Source organism: Medicago sativa, chromosome 8, assembly GCF_051527215.1.
Source record: "Medicago sativa cultivar Bolivia chromosome 8, Bolivia_mono, whole genome shotgun sequence".
Taxonomy (NCBI): domain Eukaryota; kingdom Viridiplantae; phylum Streptophyta; class Magnoliopsida; order Fabales; family Fabaceae; genus Medicago; species Medicago sativa.
Window position 1 is genome coordinate 71701019 of NC_140756.1, and position 21013 is coordinate 71722031.

The window sequence follows — 21013 nt, forward strand, 5'->3', positions numbered from 1 at the left end:
AAAAAGTGTTGTTTTTCTCGCGATTTTTTTATACTGTTCCATTTCACGGACGCACGCTATTACGATTTTCTCCCTGAAATGAGAAAAACAATATTCGTTTATCGGTTTTTCCAGGGGTACAAAACGGTACAATCGTTTAACTGGACAAAACTAACTAGAACTAGAGTGTATTTGGTGAAAATCATTTTTTTTTTTAGGGAATCCATGTTTTTTTTTTTTGAATATATTGGTGAAAATCAATTTGATGACAAGAAATTAAGAATTTTTTTATAAAAACAAAAAAACATTTTGGTTACACTGAAACAATAAAGAAATTATTGATTTAGCCATTTATGCAAAGGGAATAAAACGATGATTTCAATTGAAATTTGTATAATAAACTGGGACAAATAATATAATGTTATTGTGCTTAAAACAGACAATTGAAATTAGTTAGTTTTTAATTGTGCTTAAAACAACGATAACTTTAATTGTTCCATTCTTAATGTCGATGGGAGCTGCATTAGAAGCCCAACTCGAGCAGGTTTTGGCCACATTCTTTGTAACAACGCAGGCTACTATCTGACAGATTTCTCTGGATTCATCTCCTCTTCTTCGGATATCTTGTTAGCAGTGCTTACTTCAATTTATCACAGTCTCACCATGGCGAAAGACATAGGCATAGATGAGTTGGTTTTCTATTCAAATTCACTTATTTCAATCAATCTTGTCAATGGCAGCACTTCGAAGTTTCATGTCTATGCTATTCTTATCCATGATATAAAAGTTCTTCTATCCAAAGTAATTTCTCCATTCATCACACTTTTCGTGAAGGCAACCAATGTGCTGATTTTTTGGCGAAGCTAGAAGCATCCTCAGATGATGATTTCATATACTACCTGTCACCTCCAAATGATCTTCGCACCTTGCTGAGGAAAGATGCTTCGGGAACCTTTTTCCTGAGAGCTTAGTTGTTTTTTTCCTGCTTGTTTTCCTTTTTATGTTATTTTTCCTTAGCAATGTAACCAACAAAATATGAGAGGAAGGTAATATCAATGTCTTTTATAAGGTAAAAAAAAAGTTATTACCTTCCATATTTTGAGGAAATGTGGAACATTAGGAATTGTGCAAGGGTGATAATAGGTTATGTTAAGTTGGGTTTTGATTAAATAAGTTAGGTCTAGCTGAAAAAACTAAAGTCAAAGTCTAGCCCATTAGCATATCAAACACTTTATTTTAAGTCTGATCCGACATTTTTAAAAGTCCGACCTGACCTATTAGCCCGTCTAAAAGCCTAATTTCTACTGAAAATTTTAAATATAACTCTTGACCTATTTATAAGAGGCTAATAAACATATATATTTCTTAAAAGGTTAATAGGTCCATAAAATTTCGTAAAATACGTACATCCATTTTTTTTTCCCACTTTATAAGCATATATTGCATTGCATGTATATCCAATAAAATTTTGTAGAGCTTTTACATCCATTTTGTAAGAATACATCATTGAAGTCTTAATTTTGTAAATTTGATTTTTTTTCTTCTAATATAGGGTTTCTTTGTAATTTGGAATAAGATAAGAATGACAATAGTAAGAGATTAAAAGGGTAACGTCCAAAAGTATGTGCACTTGTTAGAATTGAAATAAGAGAGTATTATATAATTGCACATATACGGGCCGACCTGGTAGACCTAGTAGGCTTTTCTATAAGACTTAGCTTGACCTATATAAATTAACGAGTTTTTTAAAAAGTATGAGCATAACTCTAACCTACTCCCTCTGTTTCAAAATGAGTGTCGTTTTAGGTGTTTACACACATATTAAGAAATGCAATGATTAAAAGAAAGAGAATGGTTATTTTACCAAATTATCCTTATTAACTATTGGTTAGTTTTAAAAGTAATACTTTGGAAGTAGTGTGCAGCGTATTAATTGGAGGGTACAATTGAAAAGAAAAAGTCATTATTGCATTGGAAACTGAAAGTGACAGTCATTTTGAAACAATTTTTTTTGGCTAAATCGACACTCATTTTGAAACGGAGGGAGTATTTAATAAATGAGGTAGGCCAAACCGAACTTTAAGTAATTCCGATCATATGCCCTTGATGGGTGGCTTGACCTATTCCCAACCTATGTGCAACACCCCTATGTGCAACATTAGGAAATGTACTCCAAATTCTCAACTACCTCAATATGGACACAATATTTTTTTGTCCATTTTGCTTATGCATGTTATTAAGAAATATTTTGTTGCTAACAAAGTTGAGAAATATTTTATTTCTAACAAAGTGTTCTTTGTCGTTGTTTCTATTAAGACTTGACATATAAAACAAACGAATAAATTTATTAATAATTTTTTTAACTTTCATGTTTCTACTAATTTTTTGTAAATAAATTTGTTCTGGATAACTAAATATATATTTTCAAAATATCTAACAATAAATTATATTTACTTATTCACAAAAAGTTATCTTTTGAGGTAACATTGACTATCTCAAAAAATAGAGAAAATCTTGGTTGATCAAAATATTTGAACGCAGACACATAAAAATACATATAATTTAATTATAAATATAAATTATTAAAAAAAATTTCTTTCTACATCTTAAGTGTCCAAATAATATGTCCAAATACTTACAACCAATCAAGTATTTTTTTTCCATGTTGATTCTCTCATCCTTTCTCCTCCCAACCATTCAAACCTTTTAGTAACATTTATCTTTTCCACACCTTAACAGTTGGTAATATACAACCTTTAAGTGTTGTAACTGTTTGATCAAGGATCAACATCAATTGTCACACCGTCCACTTGACTAATCCGAGTAAAATACAAAACTCAATTCACACTTGTTATTGGGCACAGATTTTGCATGTTCTCTGGCTCATTTTTGAATGAATTGGCCATATATGACACGATCTTCGTTTATTTTTCCGCTCTTTATTATTCCTATTACTACTATTATTTATTATTTATTTCCCTGAAAGTGTAAACACAAGCTATATATTCTGACTTGGAAATGTGAAGTTAACCACTGCTGAGCTGAAGAAAAGATAAAAAGTGGCAAAATTGCTAGTGGAGGCATCATAAAAGATAGAGTTTGAGCCTTGCTCTCTTTACCAGCCAAAGGGAATATATTATTTATCACTAATAAAAAAACACACGATAAAAAGTCATCGTCCAAAATCAGAAGAACCAATTTTCACTACATATAAACTAAATGATAAATAAATTTCAAATTTGAATGCTTATACTAAATAATAGTAATGTGTGATGAGAAAGAAAGGAAAAAAAAGTAACCTGACAAGAAAATATGCTATTTTGATTTTGTTAAAATAAGTTAAAATTGATGCAGAAGAGGTGTCACTGACCCTATCTATTCAAATCCATGTACATTACTTATTATTGATGTTGTGTATATCATTCATTTTTACCCCCTTTACACACACACAGCATCAACATCATAACTATCTATCTAAACAAATTAATATGCCAATAAATAAATCAGAAAAACAAAAAAGATAAACCAATGGCTTACTTCTTCTCACCAAAGTTATCTCTCAGTTCAGAAGGAAGTTTCCTCCTTCTTTTTTGGACTCTGGTACAACAAAACCAACAAATGCATTGCCTCAAAGAATTAAACTAAATTTCACCATGAAACATTTCACCTTCTTTTTGATCATATTATTATCATCATTCTCATTCTCTCTAACAACAACACTCGCTGATAGAAGAATCTTACACCAACCGTTGATAATTCCGGTGACGTCTGCTCCGCCGCCGGAATTCTCTCCGCCTCCTCCTCCACCAGACAACACTCCTCCCTCTCCTGACATTCCATTTTTCAATGAACTCCCAACCGGACCACCACCTCCTCTGGTGGCAAACAACCAGAACCTGCCGTCACCGTCAGGTTCAAATGCCAGAATTGCAAATCCAACTGCAACGAAACCTACAAAACCTGCTAAGAAAGTTGCAATTGCAGTTTCAGTGGCATTTTCGTTATTTGTTATATTCTCCGTTGTAGCTTTCTTCTTGTATAAGCATAGAATAAAGCCTTCATCGGAAACTGAAACAAGGAAACTCGGCGCTGAGAATTCCAATAGAATTCTAGAAGCTTCCACGCGGGTCCCACCACCTTCTTCTTCTTCAAATTTTCTCTACATTGGAACCGTTGTGGAGCCCAACGGAACTCCGGTGAGTGAACCTAACTGCTTTAACAAACTCAATCCTATCGGTAACCGCAACCGACCGAGTCCTGAGTTGCATCCATTGCCGCCGCTAACTAAATCTCTCGTCGTTGATTCTCATTCTCCACCGGCGGTGTCTTCTTCTTCCTCGTCGTCGGAGGAAGACAACCGTGAAACTCGAGAAACGGCGTTTCATTCGCCGCGGGAATCTTCTTCACTCAATCTCAGTCATGAAGAAAGCTATTACACGCCGGTTTCGCGTCGAAGTCACGGAAGTCCTACCGCGCCGGTAACTTTAACTCCAGTGGTTCCGCATTCGAAGAGAACTTCACCGAAATCTCGATTATCTGGTTCCTCGCCGGAGATGAAACGCGTCATGATACCGTCCATAAAGCAACATGCTCCGCCGTCGCCGTCAACACAATTTCAGCACAGTTCTCCTAGAAGGCCGAAATTCTCTTCGCCGCCACCGGCTCCGAATTTGATGCATCTTCATTCAAACGACTCAAGGGATTCACTTACTCTTCCTCCTCCTCGACCGCCTCCACCACCTCCTCCGCCACCGGTGGTTAGTGTATCTTCTTCTTCCTCTGTTCCAAGGAATTATCAGTGGACTCGGTCTATGAAGCATGGAATGGATTCTGCATCTGGAAACAGTGCGAGTGTGAAGAAAGCTTTGAAGGAAGATGATGAAATTGAAATGGATGAACCAAAACCTAAATTGAAAGCTCTGCACTGGGATAAAGTTCGTGCTACTTCAGATCGTGCTACTGTGTGGGACCAATTAAAATCAAGCTCATTTCAGTAAGTTAATTAATTCATTAATTAATACTATGATTCTGATTTGGGATTGTGAAATTAATTAATTAGTTAATTATTGTATTGTGTAATGCAGGTTAAATGAGGACATGATGGAGACTCTGTTTGGCTGTAATTCATTGAATTCTGCACCTAAACCTAAAGAAATGTCTGTTACAAGGAAACCAGTTTTTCCCACTGTTGAATTGGAGAATAGGGTTTTAGACCCCAAGAAGTCACAAAATATAGCTATTTTACTTAGGGCATTGAATGTCACAAGAGATGAAGTATCTGAAGCTCTTTTAGATGGTAATTTCATGTCCTCATTCTCTTTTTTGTTTCAATCTATATGTTTTTGTTATGTTATTTAATATCAATTTCTACTTGGTATTTCTGAAACATGTAAGAAAATTATTAGGCTGCAAATTTTGAAGTCAGATGGGAATTCTGGTTTGTAGAAGTTTATGCTAACAGTTTAAACATATAATGAATTGTTTTGAAAATGAGTGCTTAGCTTACTTAAGAACAAAGTTATCATATTACACCTAATATCAAGTGCGAAAATGGCTAAGTGTATGTTTTATTTACGGTAAGTTTAACAAAATCATTACGATATTGTCAGTTTGTTGAAGTTTGAAAGTGTAGCTTTTAACAAAATCACTACGATATTGTCGGTTTGTTGAAGTTTGAAAGTGTAGCTTTCATCAAAATTATGGTTGAACATCATGATTCCGGCAAACTGCAGCATGTCTTGTTTATCATTAGGTTGTTGTTTTAGAGGACATCTATATGAAAAACTAGGTTCTAATAGATTCAAATGAGGCTCATAAAATATTCTGGGGTCAGTATTGGGGTGTCACTTGTAATAAACTCTTTTCATGTCTTATTTCTTTTTTATGTGAAACTTGTTTTTTTTTTTACTTTCCAATTGATCGTTAACATCATCTAGAAGTATTGAACAATGGCCAAATATCCACCATGATATGTTCATTCATCAGTATTGAACTCTAATCGTCAATTTTTTCCTGTTATTTTAATTAAACTTGATACTTTCCTTGCTATCATAATGAAACCACGTCCCTCTTACCTTAAAAACATAGCTTTACCTTTTTAGCTGTATTTCAAGCTTCCCCTGAAAGCAGTGCATCCGTAAGTCTGAGTCATGACCACTGGCACGTGATAAAGACAGACCATTTTACTATTTTTGCTACTGCCTTCAACAGCTTAACCCTTATATATTCTATCTTTTATTCCTTAAGCATATGATTATTCTTTTTTATCTTTCTCTTGCTTCCGTGTCAGTGTTCCTTTATCCTTCCTATGATCCTATCTTAACAAATTTAATTGGCCATCCAACTTGTATGTTGTATAATATAATATAGATGTACTAATCTATAGTCTTTTGATGCATGATATCAACTAGGGATAAATTAAACCAGTAATTTTTCTTATCTATAACCACCAGAATTTCACTTTGCAAACATTGTTTGTGGTTTTGCTTTTATGGATGACACAGGGAATCCTGAAGGTTTGGGTGCTGAGTTATTGGAAACTCTAGTGAAGATGGCTCCAACAAAGGAGGAGGAGATAAAACTAAAAAATTATGATGGTGACCTTTCAAAACTTGGGCCTGCAGAAAGATTTCTTAAGCAAGTGCTTGATATCCCTTTAGCTTTTAAAAGAGTTGAAGCCATGCTTTACAGAGCTAATTTTGAAACAGAAGTTATTTACCTTAAGAAATCCTTTCAAACCTTGGAGGTGTGTGTGACCAACTTCATATCAATGATCAATCCGTTGCTATCTTTGATATCTTGATTTCAATTGCATTTTCTTTGCTTCTTGATAATTAAATTGACCAACTAGCTGTTAATATATCCCAGGCAGCAAGTGAAGAATTAAAGAACAGCCAATTATTCCTCAAACTTCTCGAAGCTGTTCTCAGGACAGGAAACAGAATGAATGTTGGAACCAATCGTGGCGATGCTAAATCTTTCAAATTGGATACTCTCCTGAAACTTGCAGATATAAAAGGTACAGATGGAAAGACAACATTGCTCCATTTTGTTGTTCAAGAGATTATCAGGTCGGAAGGTACAACAGGTGAATCTGCAAACGAGAATGTTCAAAACCAAACCAATTTTCAGTTCAATGAGGATGAGTTCAAAAAGAAAGGGTTACAGGTTGTGGCTGGATTGAGTAGAGACTTTGGTAATGTAAAAAAGGCTGCAGGAATGGACTCGGATGTCTTAAGCAGCTATGTCATAAAGCTTGAAATGGGGCTTGATAAAGTGAGATCGGTTTTGCAGTATGTAAAACCAGATATGCAAGGGAACTTCTTTAACTCAACAGAGATATTTATGAAAGACGCCAAAGAAAAAATATTAAGAATCAAAGCTGATGAGATAAGGGCCTTGTTCCTTGTGAAAGAAGTTACAGAATACTTTCATGGGGATACAACAAAGGAAGAAGCTCACCCTTTCAGAATTTTTATGATTGTTAGAGACTTCCTAAATATTTTGGACCAAGTCTGCAAAGAAGTGGGAAGGATGCAGGAAAGAACTGTGACTGGTTCATCGAGATCGTTCAGGATAGCTGCAAGTGCATCGTTACCTGTTCTCAGCAGGTATCGTGCAAGACAAGATACAAGTTCAGATGATGAAAGTTTATCACCCTAGTATTGTGAATATGAAATAAAAAAAACAATACTTTCTCAAAGCAAATCAATGACAATAATGTTTTCCCAAATTTGATTTAGTTGCCCCTTTTCCATCATTAGGCCCATAGCTTTCGTTAAGATTGAACATTAAACACTTATACGGATGGTGGGTAAAAGAACTAGTTCTGACCCTTGTTTACATTGAAGATATATTTTAGTTAAGATAAATTCTTATTAGATTCGAGTCCCATATATTTTCTTTCATATTACAGAATGTTTTTATTTTTTATGTATATTTTTTATGTTTTTATTTCTTATCGCAGAATCAGATGCTTCTAATGTGGTTTTAGCGTTGAATGATCACCAACAATCTTCCAACTATGTTGGCTCTATTATTCGAGATTGTATTAGTTTTAAGGGTAGTTTTCGTAGTTTAAATTTTTTGCATGTTAGGCGTGAAGCCAACCAAGCTGCTCATTATTTAGCTAAATATGCTCTTAAGAATTTAGATTGCATATGGGTAGAAGAAACTCCGCTTTGTATTTCTACAGTCTTGGCATTTGATTTATTGTCAGACTTTGGTTATTGAAATTGTCTTTAACGTCAAAAAATAGCAGTTTTGCTGCAATTCTTTTATGTATGTTTTGATTTTACAAGTATAACTATATATAACAACTTGAAATTGGTTAATAATTAATAGGTGGATTGTAGGGTGAGGCTCTAACAAGTCCCTCACCTTAAACCATCATTAAGCAAAAATATCTCAAAGAAGGGCACACAAAAGAGGAACATAATCATAACAATAATTAGATTTGTTACACCACAAACACGGACAAAGTAAGATCAATTAAAATAAGTTTTTTTTTTTTTTTTAAATTGAATATTGGAGCTAATAAAATTCACTTCATGACCTTGAAAAGAAAACTATTTACCTATAATGGAAATTACAAGGCGATCTCAATTGACTGAGAAGGTTGACCAATCTGGTGAACATAGTCTTGTAGCAATAAAAGAGGAGGTAGTATTTTCGAACACTCTGACATGGAATATTTGACTTTTTAAAGAATAATTGCTTATTTTATAATATTTAAAAATTGTTCTAAAGACACTCGTTAAAAAGATCGATATGACTGTTATCGAGCATCTCCATTCAAATTCCCATTTATGACAGCTAGAAGCATGTTTATGCATATTGACACTTAGATATTTAGCATGTGAGGCAAGTAGTACCATGTAGAGACATTTAGGACAAACTAAACATATAAGGGCATGTAAGCATTAAAACATTTGATGGAAATTTAGCGCATGGTTATTATCAAGTAAACATGAAATACTAGATCAATTTTGCATGTGCACAAACACAAGTCACACGCGCAAATGAAAACACATACCGTTCGTGCAGAATGACACAGGTTTTGCACGCGACACAAGGAAAAAAAATAGAATTTCTTAATGATTAAGATACTTAGACTACTTATCCTAAGACTCTCATGGACAAATTCTACTCATTCCGTTTCAAAATGAGTGTCGTTTTAGGTGTTTACACACATATTTAGAAATGCAATGATTAAAAGAAAGATAATGAATTATTTTACCAAATTATCTTTATTAACTATTGGTTAGTTTTAAAAGTAATACTTTGGAAGTAGTGTGCAGAATATTAATTTGAGGGTACAATTGAAAAGAAAAAATTATTATTGTATTGGAAACTGAAAGCGACACTCATTTTGAAACAATTTTTTTTGGCTAAAGCGACACACATTTTGAAATGGAGGGAGTATACACCTAGCTCCTACACTATGGTGTATAAATTCCAAGGATGCCTAGAAAGAATTTTCGGAATGTTACATCAAAAACATCCCTAAATAATTCTATTAATATATCATGTTAAATCTCTTGAGTGAAAGTTTTGTCACTTATTATGATCATATCTGACTCGAAAGATTAATTTATGCAGTTGTCCGCATAAAATATCTAATAAAGGTCTTGTTAACGATTGTCTCCTGGGGTACTCTTTAAGTATGCTAAATTAAGAAATTATTTATAAAAAATGTTAAAGTTTTTAATTTTCAATACACTGATTACACAAACTTTCATAAAAGGTTATTATTTAAGGCCCTTAACAGTGTCCCGGAGACACTAGTTAACATCTTGCAAAAGAAGAAGAATTAAGAATTCTGCTCTCCCCCCAGCACAAAACACTCGCGCCCAGCATGATTTTCAAATATACCCCTGCGTGAGTTAAGTCACGCTGCGTGACTTAACTCACGTACCTACTAAGCTTGCGTGACTTAAGTCATGCCCCACTGGCATGTGCGCACGTTGGCCGGTGGTCAGAGCTGAAGAACAAACGTTTTTTGGTCTTTGGTCAGTTTTTCAACATTCAATCTACACGTTTTTTTTACCCATTATACACGTTTTTTTTACCACATTAATGGTATTTACAACCTATACTACCATTCCCACCTATAAATACCGCTCCATACTTCCCTATTTCCTCACACCATATCACTTTCCCTCCTTCCTCACTCTCTCCCTCTATTTTTTTTGTCAATAGTCTCTTTGGGGGCAAAAGTGATCAAACTTCTTCAGGGTAAAATAGTGAGTAGCCGACTTGGGAAAGTGATTGACCCTTGGGATAAGTTTAAATCTGCTTTTTTTAGCCCCATAAACTTTTTACCATGGGTAAAAAGAATTTCTTGGGGTAAAAAAAACCATATTTAAATTTAGCCCAAGGGTTGAAGATGTATTTTCCCCAAGAAGGCTGCTCACTATTTTACCCCAAGAAGGTTGATCACTTTTTACCCCAAGAGGGAGAAAATAAGTAGATTTAGTGAATTCGAATAAATTATTGTATCAATTATTGTATTGTATGAATTATTAATAAAATGAGATATTGTTATATGCCTCAATTTTGTTCATTCCTTGTTATTTATATTTGCTTTTATTTTCTAATTTTGTATTTAATGAATAAATATTAATTTAGTTCATTTCCTTTAATTTATATTTGTATTTATTTAATGAATAAAATCGAATCAATATTTATTTTAAGTTCATAAATAAATTAGAATAAAGTAGATACGTAAATAAATTAATTTTAATATATAAATTAGAATAAAGTAAATACGTAAATAAATTAATTTTAATTAAGTAAATAAATTAGAATAAAGTGAACAAATAATTTAGCAAAATAAATAAATTAGAATAAAGTGAACAAATAAATTAGAAAATAAGTAAACTAGAATAAAATGAAAAAATAAATTAGAATAAAGTAAATAACGTAATTTGAAAATAGTAAATAATTTTTTTTTAAAAAAAATTACCACCTTGCGCCACTTAACTTGCGCCACGTGATTTAAATTGCGCATTAGTTTACATTTGCGCTAGTTAACTAGCGCAAGGGCATTTTGGGCATGACTGCAGGGTGCGAGTGTTTTGTGCTGGGGGAAGAGCAGAATTCAAGAATTAAAGCTATACATCTAGCCCACTAATTAATAACATCACAAGGCATTTGGGTCAAAAAGAAAAAGGGAAATGTTAACGAGTGCCCCCGGGCACTCTTTAAGCACTTTAAATGGTAAGTTTTATATGAAAAGTTATGTAATGAATGCATTGGAAATTGTAATAGTTGACTTTTGAAAAGAATAATTTTCAAATTTGGGATGCTTAAAGAGTGCCCCGGGGAACTCGTTAACAAGACCCAAAAAACATCACAAGGCAACCAATGTGCATCACACCTGGAATACTAGAAAGATGAAAACAAACTAGTCCCACTTTCTTTATAATCAGCCCATATTTCTTCTAAAGGGAAATTCTAAGCATTAATCCAATCCAATGGCTAGTAGTCATGGTCCACCATGAGCCCCTTGATTGGTGGTTCACCTTACATGCCAACCAATTCATAATTGATATTTGGATTAATCATCATGTAATAGTAATAATAATTGAATTATATAATAAGTTAACCTCTCTCTCCACTTCCCTTTCGTGTCATTAGCAGTTATATTAAATTTTTGTGCAAGGAACCCACTTCTTACTCTCTGCTATATTTTCTCAATGCATCTTTCAATGAAGGGAAGAAAATTAATGGACACATCTTTCCTTTTGTGTGAAGAAGACCACACTTTCCTCCTTATGCACAACAATGATCACAATGAAAATATTAACAATTCCAAGTATGAAGAAAAGGAACATATTGAGTATTTGTTTCAACTTGAAAAAACAGAATTTATGTCCTTCAATCATTGCTCCAACTCCACCATAGGTCTTGTCCACTTCAACAACATACGAATTAATGCCATTGACCACATTTTCAATGTAAGTTTTTTCATTTCATGTAGTTTTTTTATTTTTAGTTTTTGCTGATTAATGAAAGTTTATAATCTTTTGAATCAGACAAGGGAAAAACTTGGATTCAAGCTATGCACAGCTTATTTATCAGTGACATACTTTGATCAGTTTCTTTTCAAGCAACACAAACACATCCATGTAACTATGTCCCTTCAACTCAGTGACATTTACCACATATTTTATTGTTTCTCATTTCGTTTCTTACGATGATTTTTTCTTTTATTTCATGGAATGGTGTATAGGAAGACAGGCCTATTCAACTATTATATGCGGCGTGTTTGTCTCTCGCAGCGAAGATGACGGAAGAGTGTGATCTATCGCTTCTACTTAAATGCATAACAGAAATAGATCAAGAGGGAGGTTTTATTGTCAAGCAGTGTATAAGGGAGATGGAGGTAGAGGTTTTTAGTACATTGGAATGGGAATTGACAACTGTGACTCCTTTTGATTTTCTGCATTACTTTGTTTACTTGTTCTGTCCTGAATCTTCATCGGAACCATTAATCTCACAAGCTGTTGAACATGTTCTGGATATCCTAAAAGGTGACATTCTTTGCTAATTTGATTCCTATTATTCGTCTTATTAAAAACTCAAACTCTAATTTTCTTTTATTTAGATGTTAATTTGATGGATCTTAGGCCATCTGTTATTGCATTGGCTGCCACATTGATGGTAACTTTTGATGCTACATTAACAAGAGAGATCATGGATTTGCAAATAGGTGATATCTTATTGCAGCTAAATTTCGATACTGTGAGTTTTCCTAGCAGTTCATTATCAGATTTTTGTTTCTTGTGTGTGATCATAAATAAACACAATTTTATTATGCTTTTCATTTTGTATTCAACACAGGAAGGTGTGTTTTACTGTTACCATCTAATGAAGGAAAAAAGTAAAGAGAAGGGAAAGTTAAACACTCCTGTCTCAACTTTGACTTCCCAGTGGAGCTATACATCTGTTCTTGACCATTCTGTTTCTTCTTCTATAGTTAGAAGAAAATTTGGTTTTGACAACAAAGAAAATTGTCCTAGGCAAAGATCACATTGGCCTTAGCTTGAAGAGTTTGTGATCAATGATGAGTATGGGAAAAGATGAATTGGTGTGTTGTAATGAACTCAACTGTTCGAAAATTTTCAACCTAGTATGCGACTTGTATTTCTGTTAGTCAAATTTGCGCTAAATAAATAGAGATTGACGACCAAGACTAAAAGGAGTCCTTCTACGAAAAATCAAATATCAATAAAGAAAACAAAATTTTGCAGGCAGTCAGAGACTAAAAGCAGAATCATCTATGTTTATCGGGACGAAAATCATATTTGAGTGTACTAGAAATAACAATTTTATTACACAAATTTGATTTTCTATTCATGACAAAATAAAATTGGTACATTTCTGCTTCTGAATGAAAAATGCTACAATACTTGGAAAAATTCTTGTACAAACTCACTTTGAATCTAACAATGATAAGAGAAAATCATTATCCACTACAAAAGTCCAGGTCTCAATTTTTCTTATCTTTTTTCAACCTACCTGTCTGCTGGCCTTGAAAAGTAAACATATGTATAAAATATATAGTATGGTTTATGTGGTGATTTGATAGTAACTTAGTTATATATTTGACTAACCATAATGCATGAGACTCCAGTTTTCTACTTTCCTTCTGAACTTCTGGTTCCAACCCAAGAAAGCCTCCAACAATACCAGACCTGTCATTGAATGTACAAAGAACAATAGGGAACCTTGAAGCACTGTAACCACAGTAAAACCTTAAGCTTCTGTTTAAAAAATAGATGCTCCCAAGATTCAGACTGGTATCTGCTTTAAGCGAACTGCGATTGGCATGCCCATATATCCAACCCCTAAGCAAAAGATCCATTGTACCAAAGATAGAGGTGTTGTATTTGCAAATGTTCCCAAGTACTCAACTATTATGATTTGGAAGACCACAGTTGCACTGATGACAGCCACGAACACATGATTATCCCATATGCCTTTAAAAACGTCTATTTCCTCCATTTCGCGAGAGTTTATCTCATTGAAAACCTGTCGGAACAAAATATATGCCAAGGAAAGTTTATCTTGCAAGTAATGTTATAATCATGGTTATCAGTCTATATTTGAAATTATTAGAAGTCCTATTTTCCGAATCGTGTTGTATGATACATGATTAATAAATGAATTGAGATATGACTTGCATGTATCGTAAAATACTGCTAACTATGGCTATAATACAATATAATTTGATCTTTACTCATTTTGTTATTCATGTTTTCCATACATGGCAAATTGGTTATGTGAACCTATGTCTGTTCAGAAAAAGAGATTGAAGAGGAGTTATTCAGAAGGTTTTCTTTTACCTGACAGAAGACAAATGTGTTGAAAATGAGTGTGTTTAAGACAATATCAGCATTAGGACCCCTGAGAAAAAAGACCCATTTTCCTACTGATTGAAGAAACCATATTACCACAAACTGATACAATGCTTGTCCTAAGATATTCCTCCACATGACATTGTTAATGAAATCTCCTTTCCTTCCCACTGGTTCACGCTTCATCAAATCATCGGTTGGAGGTTCGGTTGCAAGTGCAAGTGCTCCCAGTGTGTCCATTATCATGTTCACCCACAAAAGTTGAACAGCTGTGAGTGGTGCACTGCCTGAAGATCAAATACACATAAACCAAATCATTAGCAAATAAAAATGAACTTTTTAATCCATATAAACACATTATCTCATCTTATCAGGCTAATTTTCTAACCTGTCATGCAGGCTGATGAGAAGTTCACTAGCAATGCAACCACATTTACAGTAAGCTGAAACTGCACGAATTTCTGGATATTGATGTAAACTGAACGTCCCCATCTCGCCACTGTCACAATTGTGGAGAAATTATCATCCAGAATTATAACATCAGCACTTTCTTTAGCAACCTGCATATTAATTATAAAATTAGCAGAATTTTATGTTCCTCAATTCATAGTTTTCAAGAATGCCATATGGACTAAGCTAGGCGATTCATATGAATTGCATTTCACTCACCTCAGTTCCAGCAATTCCCATTGCAAGTCCGATATCAGCTTCATGAAGGGCTGGAGCATCATTTGTTCCATCACCAGTTACAGCCACAACTTCCCCGAACGTTGTTCGAAGCTGTTTCACCAATGTATGTTTGTCTAAAGGTGATGATCTAGCCATAACCTAAAACAAAATAAACATTGTGTTATTGAAAGCATCGACAAATCAACCATTTCCCTCATTATATTAGACAAACAGAATCATAGCAGAATGCAGGAACAGAAACAGTTTCAATCAAAGACGTTATTATGCGTATAGGAAATATGAAGCACCTGAATCTTGGGAATGAGTTCAAACAATTCCTCTTGAGTCTTCTCTCTGAAGTCAGGACCTTCAATAGCTATGCCATCATCTGTTAAAATTCCACATTCCCTTGCTATAGCCTTTGCAGTATTAATATTATCTCCTGTAACCATTCTCACCACGATTCCAGCCGAACGACACTCTGCAACAGACTGCTTAACACCGGGGCGAACAGGATCTTTGATACCAACAATTCCAATACAAGTATAACCAGAAGCAGGAATCGGATCTTCAGCAGCAAATCCGTTTTCCAATTCCATATAGGCAAGGCAAAGAGTTCTAAGTGCCTCATTAGCAAACTGGTTGATAATACTGTTAAGATAACTAATTGATTCTCCATCAAGAGCAACAACATCGCCGTTCAAGTCAATAACTTTGTCACAAGCTGCCAGAATTATTTCAGAAGCACCTTTGCAATGAGCTCTTAAACTTCCATCAGGTTGCTCCACAACTACTCCCATTCTTTTCTTCTCAGAGTTGAATGGCTCAACTTTAACAATTTTGCAAGCTTCTCTCTCAGCCTTAGAATCTCCACCTAGGGACAAACCAAATTCTAATATTGCTGTTTCGGTTGGTGTTCCCAATATCTCGCGTTTGCCTTTTTTGTTATACACAACCTCGCCTCCAGTGTTATTAAATATCGACTGTAGCAACAATTTCGCAGCAGAATCTGGTATGTCAGACGACGAACTAGAATTGGTAACTTCTTTGCTATTCATACAAATGCATGTTTTCACAACCGTCATTCGATTGGTCGTTAGTGTACCGGTTTTGTCACTACATATAGTTGTTGCTGATCCCATAGTTTCACAAGCTGCTAAATGCCTAACCAAGGCTTTATCATTCATCATTTTCTTCATTGCAAATGCAAGACTCAATGTTACAGCTAATGGTAAACCCTCCGGAACAGCAACAACGACGATTGTAACCGCAATAGCAAAGAATTCCAACATCTCCATTGCATCGTCACCAGTCCATCTCCAGAAGCTTCCTTCGTGGATTTTGTGGCTCAAATGTCCTTTAACCAAAACAGTAAAGGTTATCACTGCAAAGACTAGTCCTATTTTTCCAATAATGGTTGCCACTCCATTCAGTTTCACCTGCAACGGTGTTTCATCGTCTCCACCTTCACTAAGAGTTGCCATCAATTTACCCCATTGAGTCCTCATTCCAACAGTGGTAACCAACATAGTGCATGATCCATCTTGGACTTTTGTTCCTGAGAGAAGAAATGGATTTTGTGCAGTCACCATTATTGGCTCACTCTCGCCGGTTAAACTTGATTCATCGATCAACACCGAAAATCCGGAAACAAATAGTCCATCTGCAGGTACTTGGTCTCCAATGTTAAGATGGACAATATCCCCAGGAAGTAAATTGTATATTGACATTTTCTGCCTGTAGCCGTTTCTTGTAACTTGAATAGAAATCTTTTTCTTCTCCTTGTCTAAATCCTTAAACTGTAACGATTGGCGATAATCACTTGTTGCTGTCACAAAGACAACAAGTAAGATACTTGCAACTATTCCAAGACCATCATGAGCTCCTTTCGGCCATCCTTCAGTCAATACGCCTACTATCAGAGAAACAAAAGCACACACTCCAAGGATCATGAGTGTCATGTCTTGAAGAGCTTCATAAACATAAATCCAGAAGCTTCTAAGTTCGGTTTCAGCAAATTTGTTGATGCCAAAAAGTTCTTGTCTCCTATGTCGCGATTCAGAATCGCCACCTAGTCCCGTGGTGGTTGATGTTGAAATCTTTTCTGCAATGCCATCAACTCCACCATGAAACTTGAGTTTCTTTACATCGTGGCCTTCCACAATAGACCCCAATTCTTCAGCACAGATTTGGAAACCTGCAGCTTTAACATCATCTGGTACAACGTAGTCGCTCGGTTGAACACCTGCAGGGTGTAAAATCAATTAGAGTAAACAAATTGATTCTTAAGGTAAACTTTTTATAATAATTCTGATGAAACTTGCCTTGTATAAATTGAAATGCAGCTTTCGAAACCAAAACTGCAACCCTTAGTTTCTCCTGCATTAAGGATAATAAGCCTTTGAGAATCCACATTTCCATACATGATAATTGATAAGATATCTAAAAAGGAGACAATAGAGGAATCACATTGTTTACATCTATTGTCAAAAGAGAAAATACTCCATTCTTTTATACTTTGAAACCAATATTCTATGTGATGGGTATATGACTCATACTTAGAAACTAAAGGCATATCAATTTCAATTTAATGCTAATCAGAGTCTAATACATCTAGGACAAAAATTGGGAAACAAAGAAACCTGACTTAGTGCATGTTTGAATTAATGGCAAGTTTGGCGTAAATCACATTATATCATTGTGATTTCACAAATGTCACACTTTTGAGCTTCCATAAAATCACAATGTCATCGTAATTTCATAAACTAAGTCAGATGAACGGCAATTCTGACCAGATCACGGTGATAACATGATATTGTCAAAGCTCCAAAATGTAACTTCTTCCAAAATCACAATGGCTCACCGTGAATCCAAACATGCACACATATATAAAATTTATCAGTGACCTGATTGGTGCGACGCATAGCAGCAGCTTCGTAACGTTTGGAGATGTTTGCAGTGAAACGAAACCGTCTCTTGGGATTCTTTACAACCCCACATAGTTTCCTCCATTTTTCAAGAGCTTCCTCGGTAGAATTCTTGGACTTTACACCTCCAAAATTCTCATTTAAATAACTCTCCATAACTCTTTTGATAAACTTTACTTTCTTTAATGTTTGTTATTATTATACATGTGTTTCAATTCTCATATTAAGTAACTGTGTAACAACAATCAGTAGTAACATTCTTAGAAATTATTGCTATTAAGGTTATGGTTTTTTTGTTGGTTTGAAAGAAAAAGAAATGAGTGACGTGTGAACCTAGTAAAAGACAAAGGAAGACATGAATAAGCATTGGAGAGAAATGAGTGTGGATCCGAAATTTAGTTTGTGTTGTGTTTGAGAATAAATAACGGTCTTTTATTTCGGGAAAGAAGTGAGGATGAACGAAATGGGCGGGGTCAACCAACTAACAACACCTAAACCTATGGTATTTTTTTGAGTTAAATTTTTTTGTCAAATATTGACATATTGTCTCTTTTTCAAATTTTTATATATTGTTTCAATTCTTTTAGATGACATTATTCAAAAAAATTAAAATAAATTATGGACAATTCTTTCAATTTAAACATTCATTTGTGACGTTCTAGAAATTTAGCTCATTTTGTTAGACCAACTTTTGGGGATTTCCATGAGCTAGCTTAGTTGGTTCGAATCCGAGCACAAAAATAAAAGACCAAATTTTGGGGGAAAACTTTTTATATTCATTTTTTTAAGAAACTTTTTTTATTCATGACAACTGAATTTGAGGGACACATATATTGATAAAAGTACATTTTGGATTATTCACTTTGTGTTCACTAATTCTTTTTATAGAATGGAAATAGCCATAAAAAAAAAAAAAAAAATCTTAGTTTTTTTGGCTCAACGAAATTGGCCTATCATAAAATGGACTGTATTTAGAGATTAAGAACAATCCCTGTATTGGAAATTTATGGAAAATAGATGATGGTTTCCAAATAAATGTTTGGTTGTCACCTTGGATTCAGTCCTTTCCTGCACTCAAATAAATGTTTAGGCTCACTCTCTTGACAATTCATACACTGTTAAATCGGTGTACATGTTATGCATGAATTTAAAAGCAAATTCAGCAGCGCAGCCACACACATTTCGCAATTGGAACCGATTTTGGAAGCAGCAGATTCCACCAAGAATTCGAACACATCTTTTTCGTTTGGCTCGCAATTGCCTTCCCACTTGTTCTAGCCCGATTCAAAAAGGATTACTTATTGATGATTCATGTGTGCACTATGAAGAGCAAGCTGAAATAGATATTCACATTTTCTTCGTCTGTCCAAAAGCGATGAAATGTTGCGAGTTACTTCGGCTGGACAATATGTTTGAGACCTGTTATGTAATACTGATGACTTTATTAGTCTATAATTTGATTTCTTTGACATGTTACAAGTTTATCAACAAGCAACAACATCAATCCTTTTATGGAGCTTATAGAAAAGCCGTAATTCTAAGCTTTGGGAAGGCGTTGACATGTCCCCCTCTCACATTATCCAACATGCCAACAACACACTTCATGAATGGCGCTCTATGCAAAAAGCAAGGCAACCAACTCAGGGTACACACCAAGAAGTCTCGTGGATAAAACAACCCCATTCTAAGTTAAATGTAATGTGGATTGCGCACTCTATAATAACAATTCTATTACAAGATTTGGCGCTTATTTTCGAGACTCATCGGAAGCACTACTAATAGGTGCTCAAATTGCGCTGTTTTTACTTCAACTTCTTCAGGAGCTGAGGCATCAAGTTTATTTGAGGCTATAAAATTTTCTATTAACCAAGACACGCCTTCTGTTATATTTGAATTTGATTGTAAATTTGTTGTCGATGATATTAACTCCCATTCTACTCCACATAATGAGATAAGTGATGTCATTACTAGATTAAGGATATATTAATTATCATATAGCAATACTTTTATTGTGAGTTATGTCAGACGACAAACAAATAAGGTTGCTCATAATATAGCTAGAAACTCCTTATCTCATCTTAACCCTCATATTTTCTATGTTGTACCCTCTTATTTATACCTGTTAATTTTTTTTTTTTAAGGAATTTATACCTGTTAATTATTAACGAAATGATCTAGCTTGTTTTTGCTAAAATACAAAAAAAAAAAAAAAGACAATTGATATATCACTTGGAAAACAGAATCCTTTCAATTATATTTATATTTATATTTATATATTGTATAATTGTATATATCTATAAAAGATAATTGATGTATCAAAAGATATATCACTTATATTTATATTTTTTATAAAAAAGAATCCTTTCAATATATTTTATAAAGAAGAATCCTTTCAACTAAACATTTTAGAAAGCATTAGCAAATGACATTTTATCATCCCTGTGAGCTTAGCTTAGTTGGTAAGGATAATGCATAATATATGTAAGGTCCAGGGTTCGAACCCCGACACCACAAAAAAAAAATGACTCTTGAGTAGTGGCGGTGTGGTTTGATGTCAGAGTTTTATTTAAGGTAGGGCGAAGAGGACGACCACGACAACACAATAGTAAGGGTTCGAACGACAACTTTGTTGGCGAACATGATTATGTTATTTTATTTGTTTTGTTTTATTTAAGGTAGGGCGAAGAGGACGACCACGACAACACAATAGTAAGGGTTCGAACGACAACTTTGTTGGCGAACATGATTATGTTATTTTATTTGTTTTGTTTTATTATTTTTATTGTATAATATTGTCGCAAAAACGCACATCTCATAATGAAAAAAGGGAAATAAAAGAATATGAATATTGGAATTACAGAATCACAAAAGGGAACAATAGATAAATTTGTTTCTGAACAAGTAAAATAGCCTTCAAATAATGATGGAATGATCGTAGAAGAAGATAATATTGAACAATCTAATGATATAACATATTGATGTAGACACAATTGTTAATGAATTTACATCTAAAAATACTCATAGAAATTGTTTTGTACGAACATTGAATATTAAATAAAACTTCGATGTTTTTTG

At 34.2% G+C, this 21013-nt stretch overlaps 3 protein-coding genes across 4 annotated transcripts; 2 read left to right on the forward strand and 1 right to left on the reverse strand.

The window, feature by feature from the left end:
• Positions 1-3506: 3506 nt before the first annotated feature.
• On the forward strand, positions 3507-7859 carry LOC146901173 (formin-like protein 6). The gene is made up of 4 exons (XM_085731942.1): positions 3507-4972; positions 5064-5275; positions 6483-6724; positions 6847-7859. Exons 1-4 carry the CDS (start codon positions 3633-3635, stop codon positions 7639-7641), a joined length of 2589 nt encoding a protein of 862 aa, XP_085588068.1. The 5' UTR covers positions 3507-3632; the 3' UTR covers positions 7642-7859.
• Positions 7860-11573: 3714 nt separating this feature from the next.
• Positions 11574-13175, forward strand: LOC146901174 (cyclin-D5-1-like). Of its 2 annotated transcripts, XM_085733335.1 has the most exons (5): positions 11574-11939; positions 12018-12110; positions 12215-12515; positions 12590-12726; positions 12826-13175. In XM_085733335.1, the coding sequence occupies exons 1-5, from the start codon at positions 11679-11681 to the stop codon at positions 13024-13026; spliced, it is 993 nt and encodes a 330-aa protein (XP_085589461.1). In that variant the 5' UTR covers positions 11574-11678; the 3' UTR covers positions 13027-13175. The 2 variants fall into 2 exon arrangements, with proteins under 2 accessions (XP_085589461.1, XP_085589460.1); XM_085733334.1 differs by having other exon boundaries at positions 11616-11939; positions 12590-13175.
• Positions 13176-13288: 113 nt separating this feature from the next.
• LOC146901175 (calcium-transporting ATPase 2, plasma membrane-type-like) lies at positions 13289-18328 on the reverse strand. Its single transcript, XM_085733333.1, has 7 exons — positions 17918-18328; positions 17336-17390; positions 15320-17256; positions 15012-15170; positions 14731-14902; positions 14331-14629; positions 13289-14016 (listed from the first exon to the last, which is right to left on the reverse strand). The coding sequence occupies exons 1-7, from the start codon at positions 18092-18094 to the stop codon at positions 13777-13779; spliced, it is 3039 nt and encodes a 1012-aa protein (XP_085589459.1). The 5' UTR covers positions 18095-18328; the 3' UTR covers positions 13289-13776.
• Between the last annotated feature and the right edge of the window lie 2685 nt (positions 18329-21013).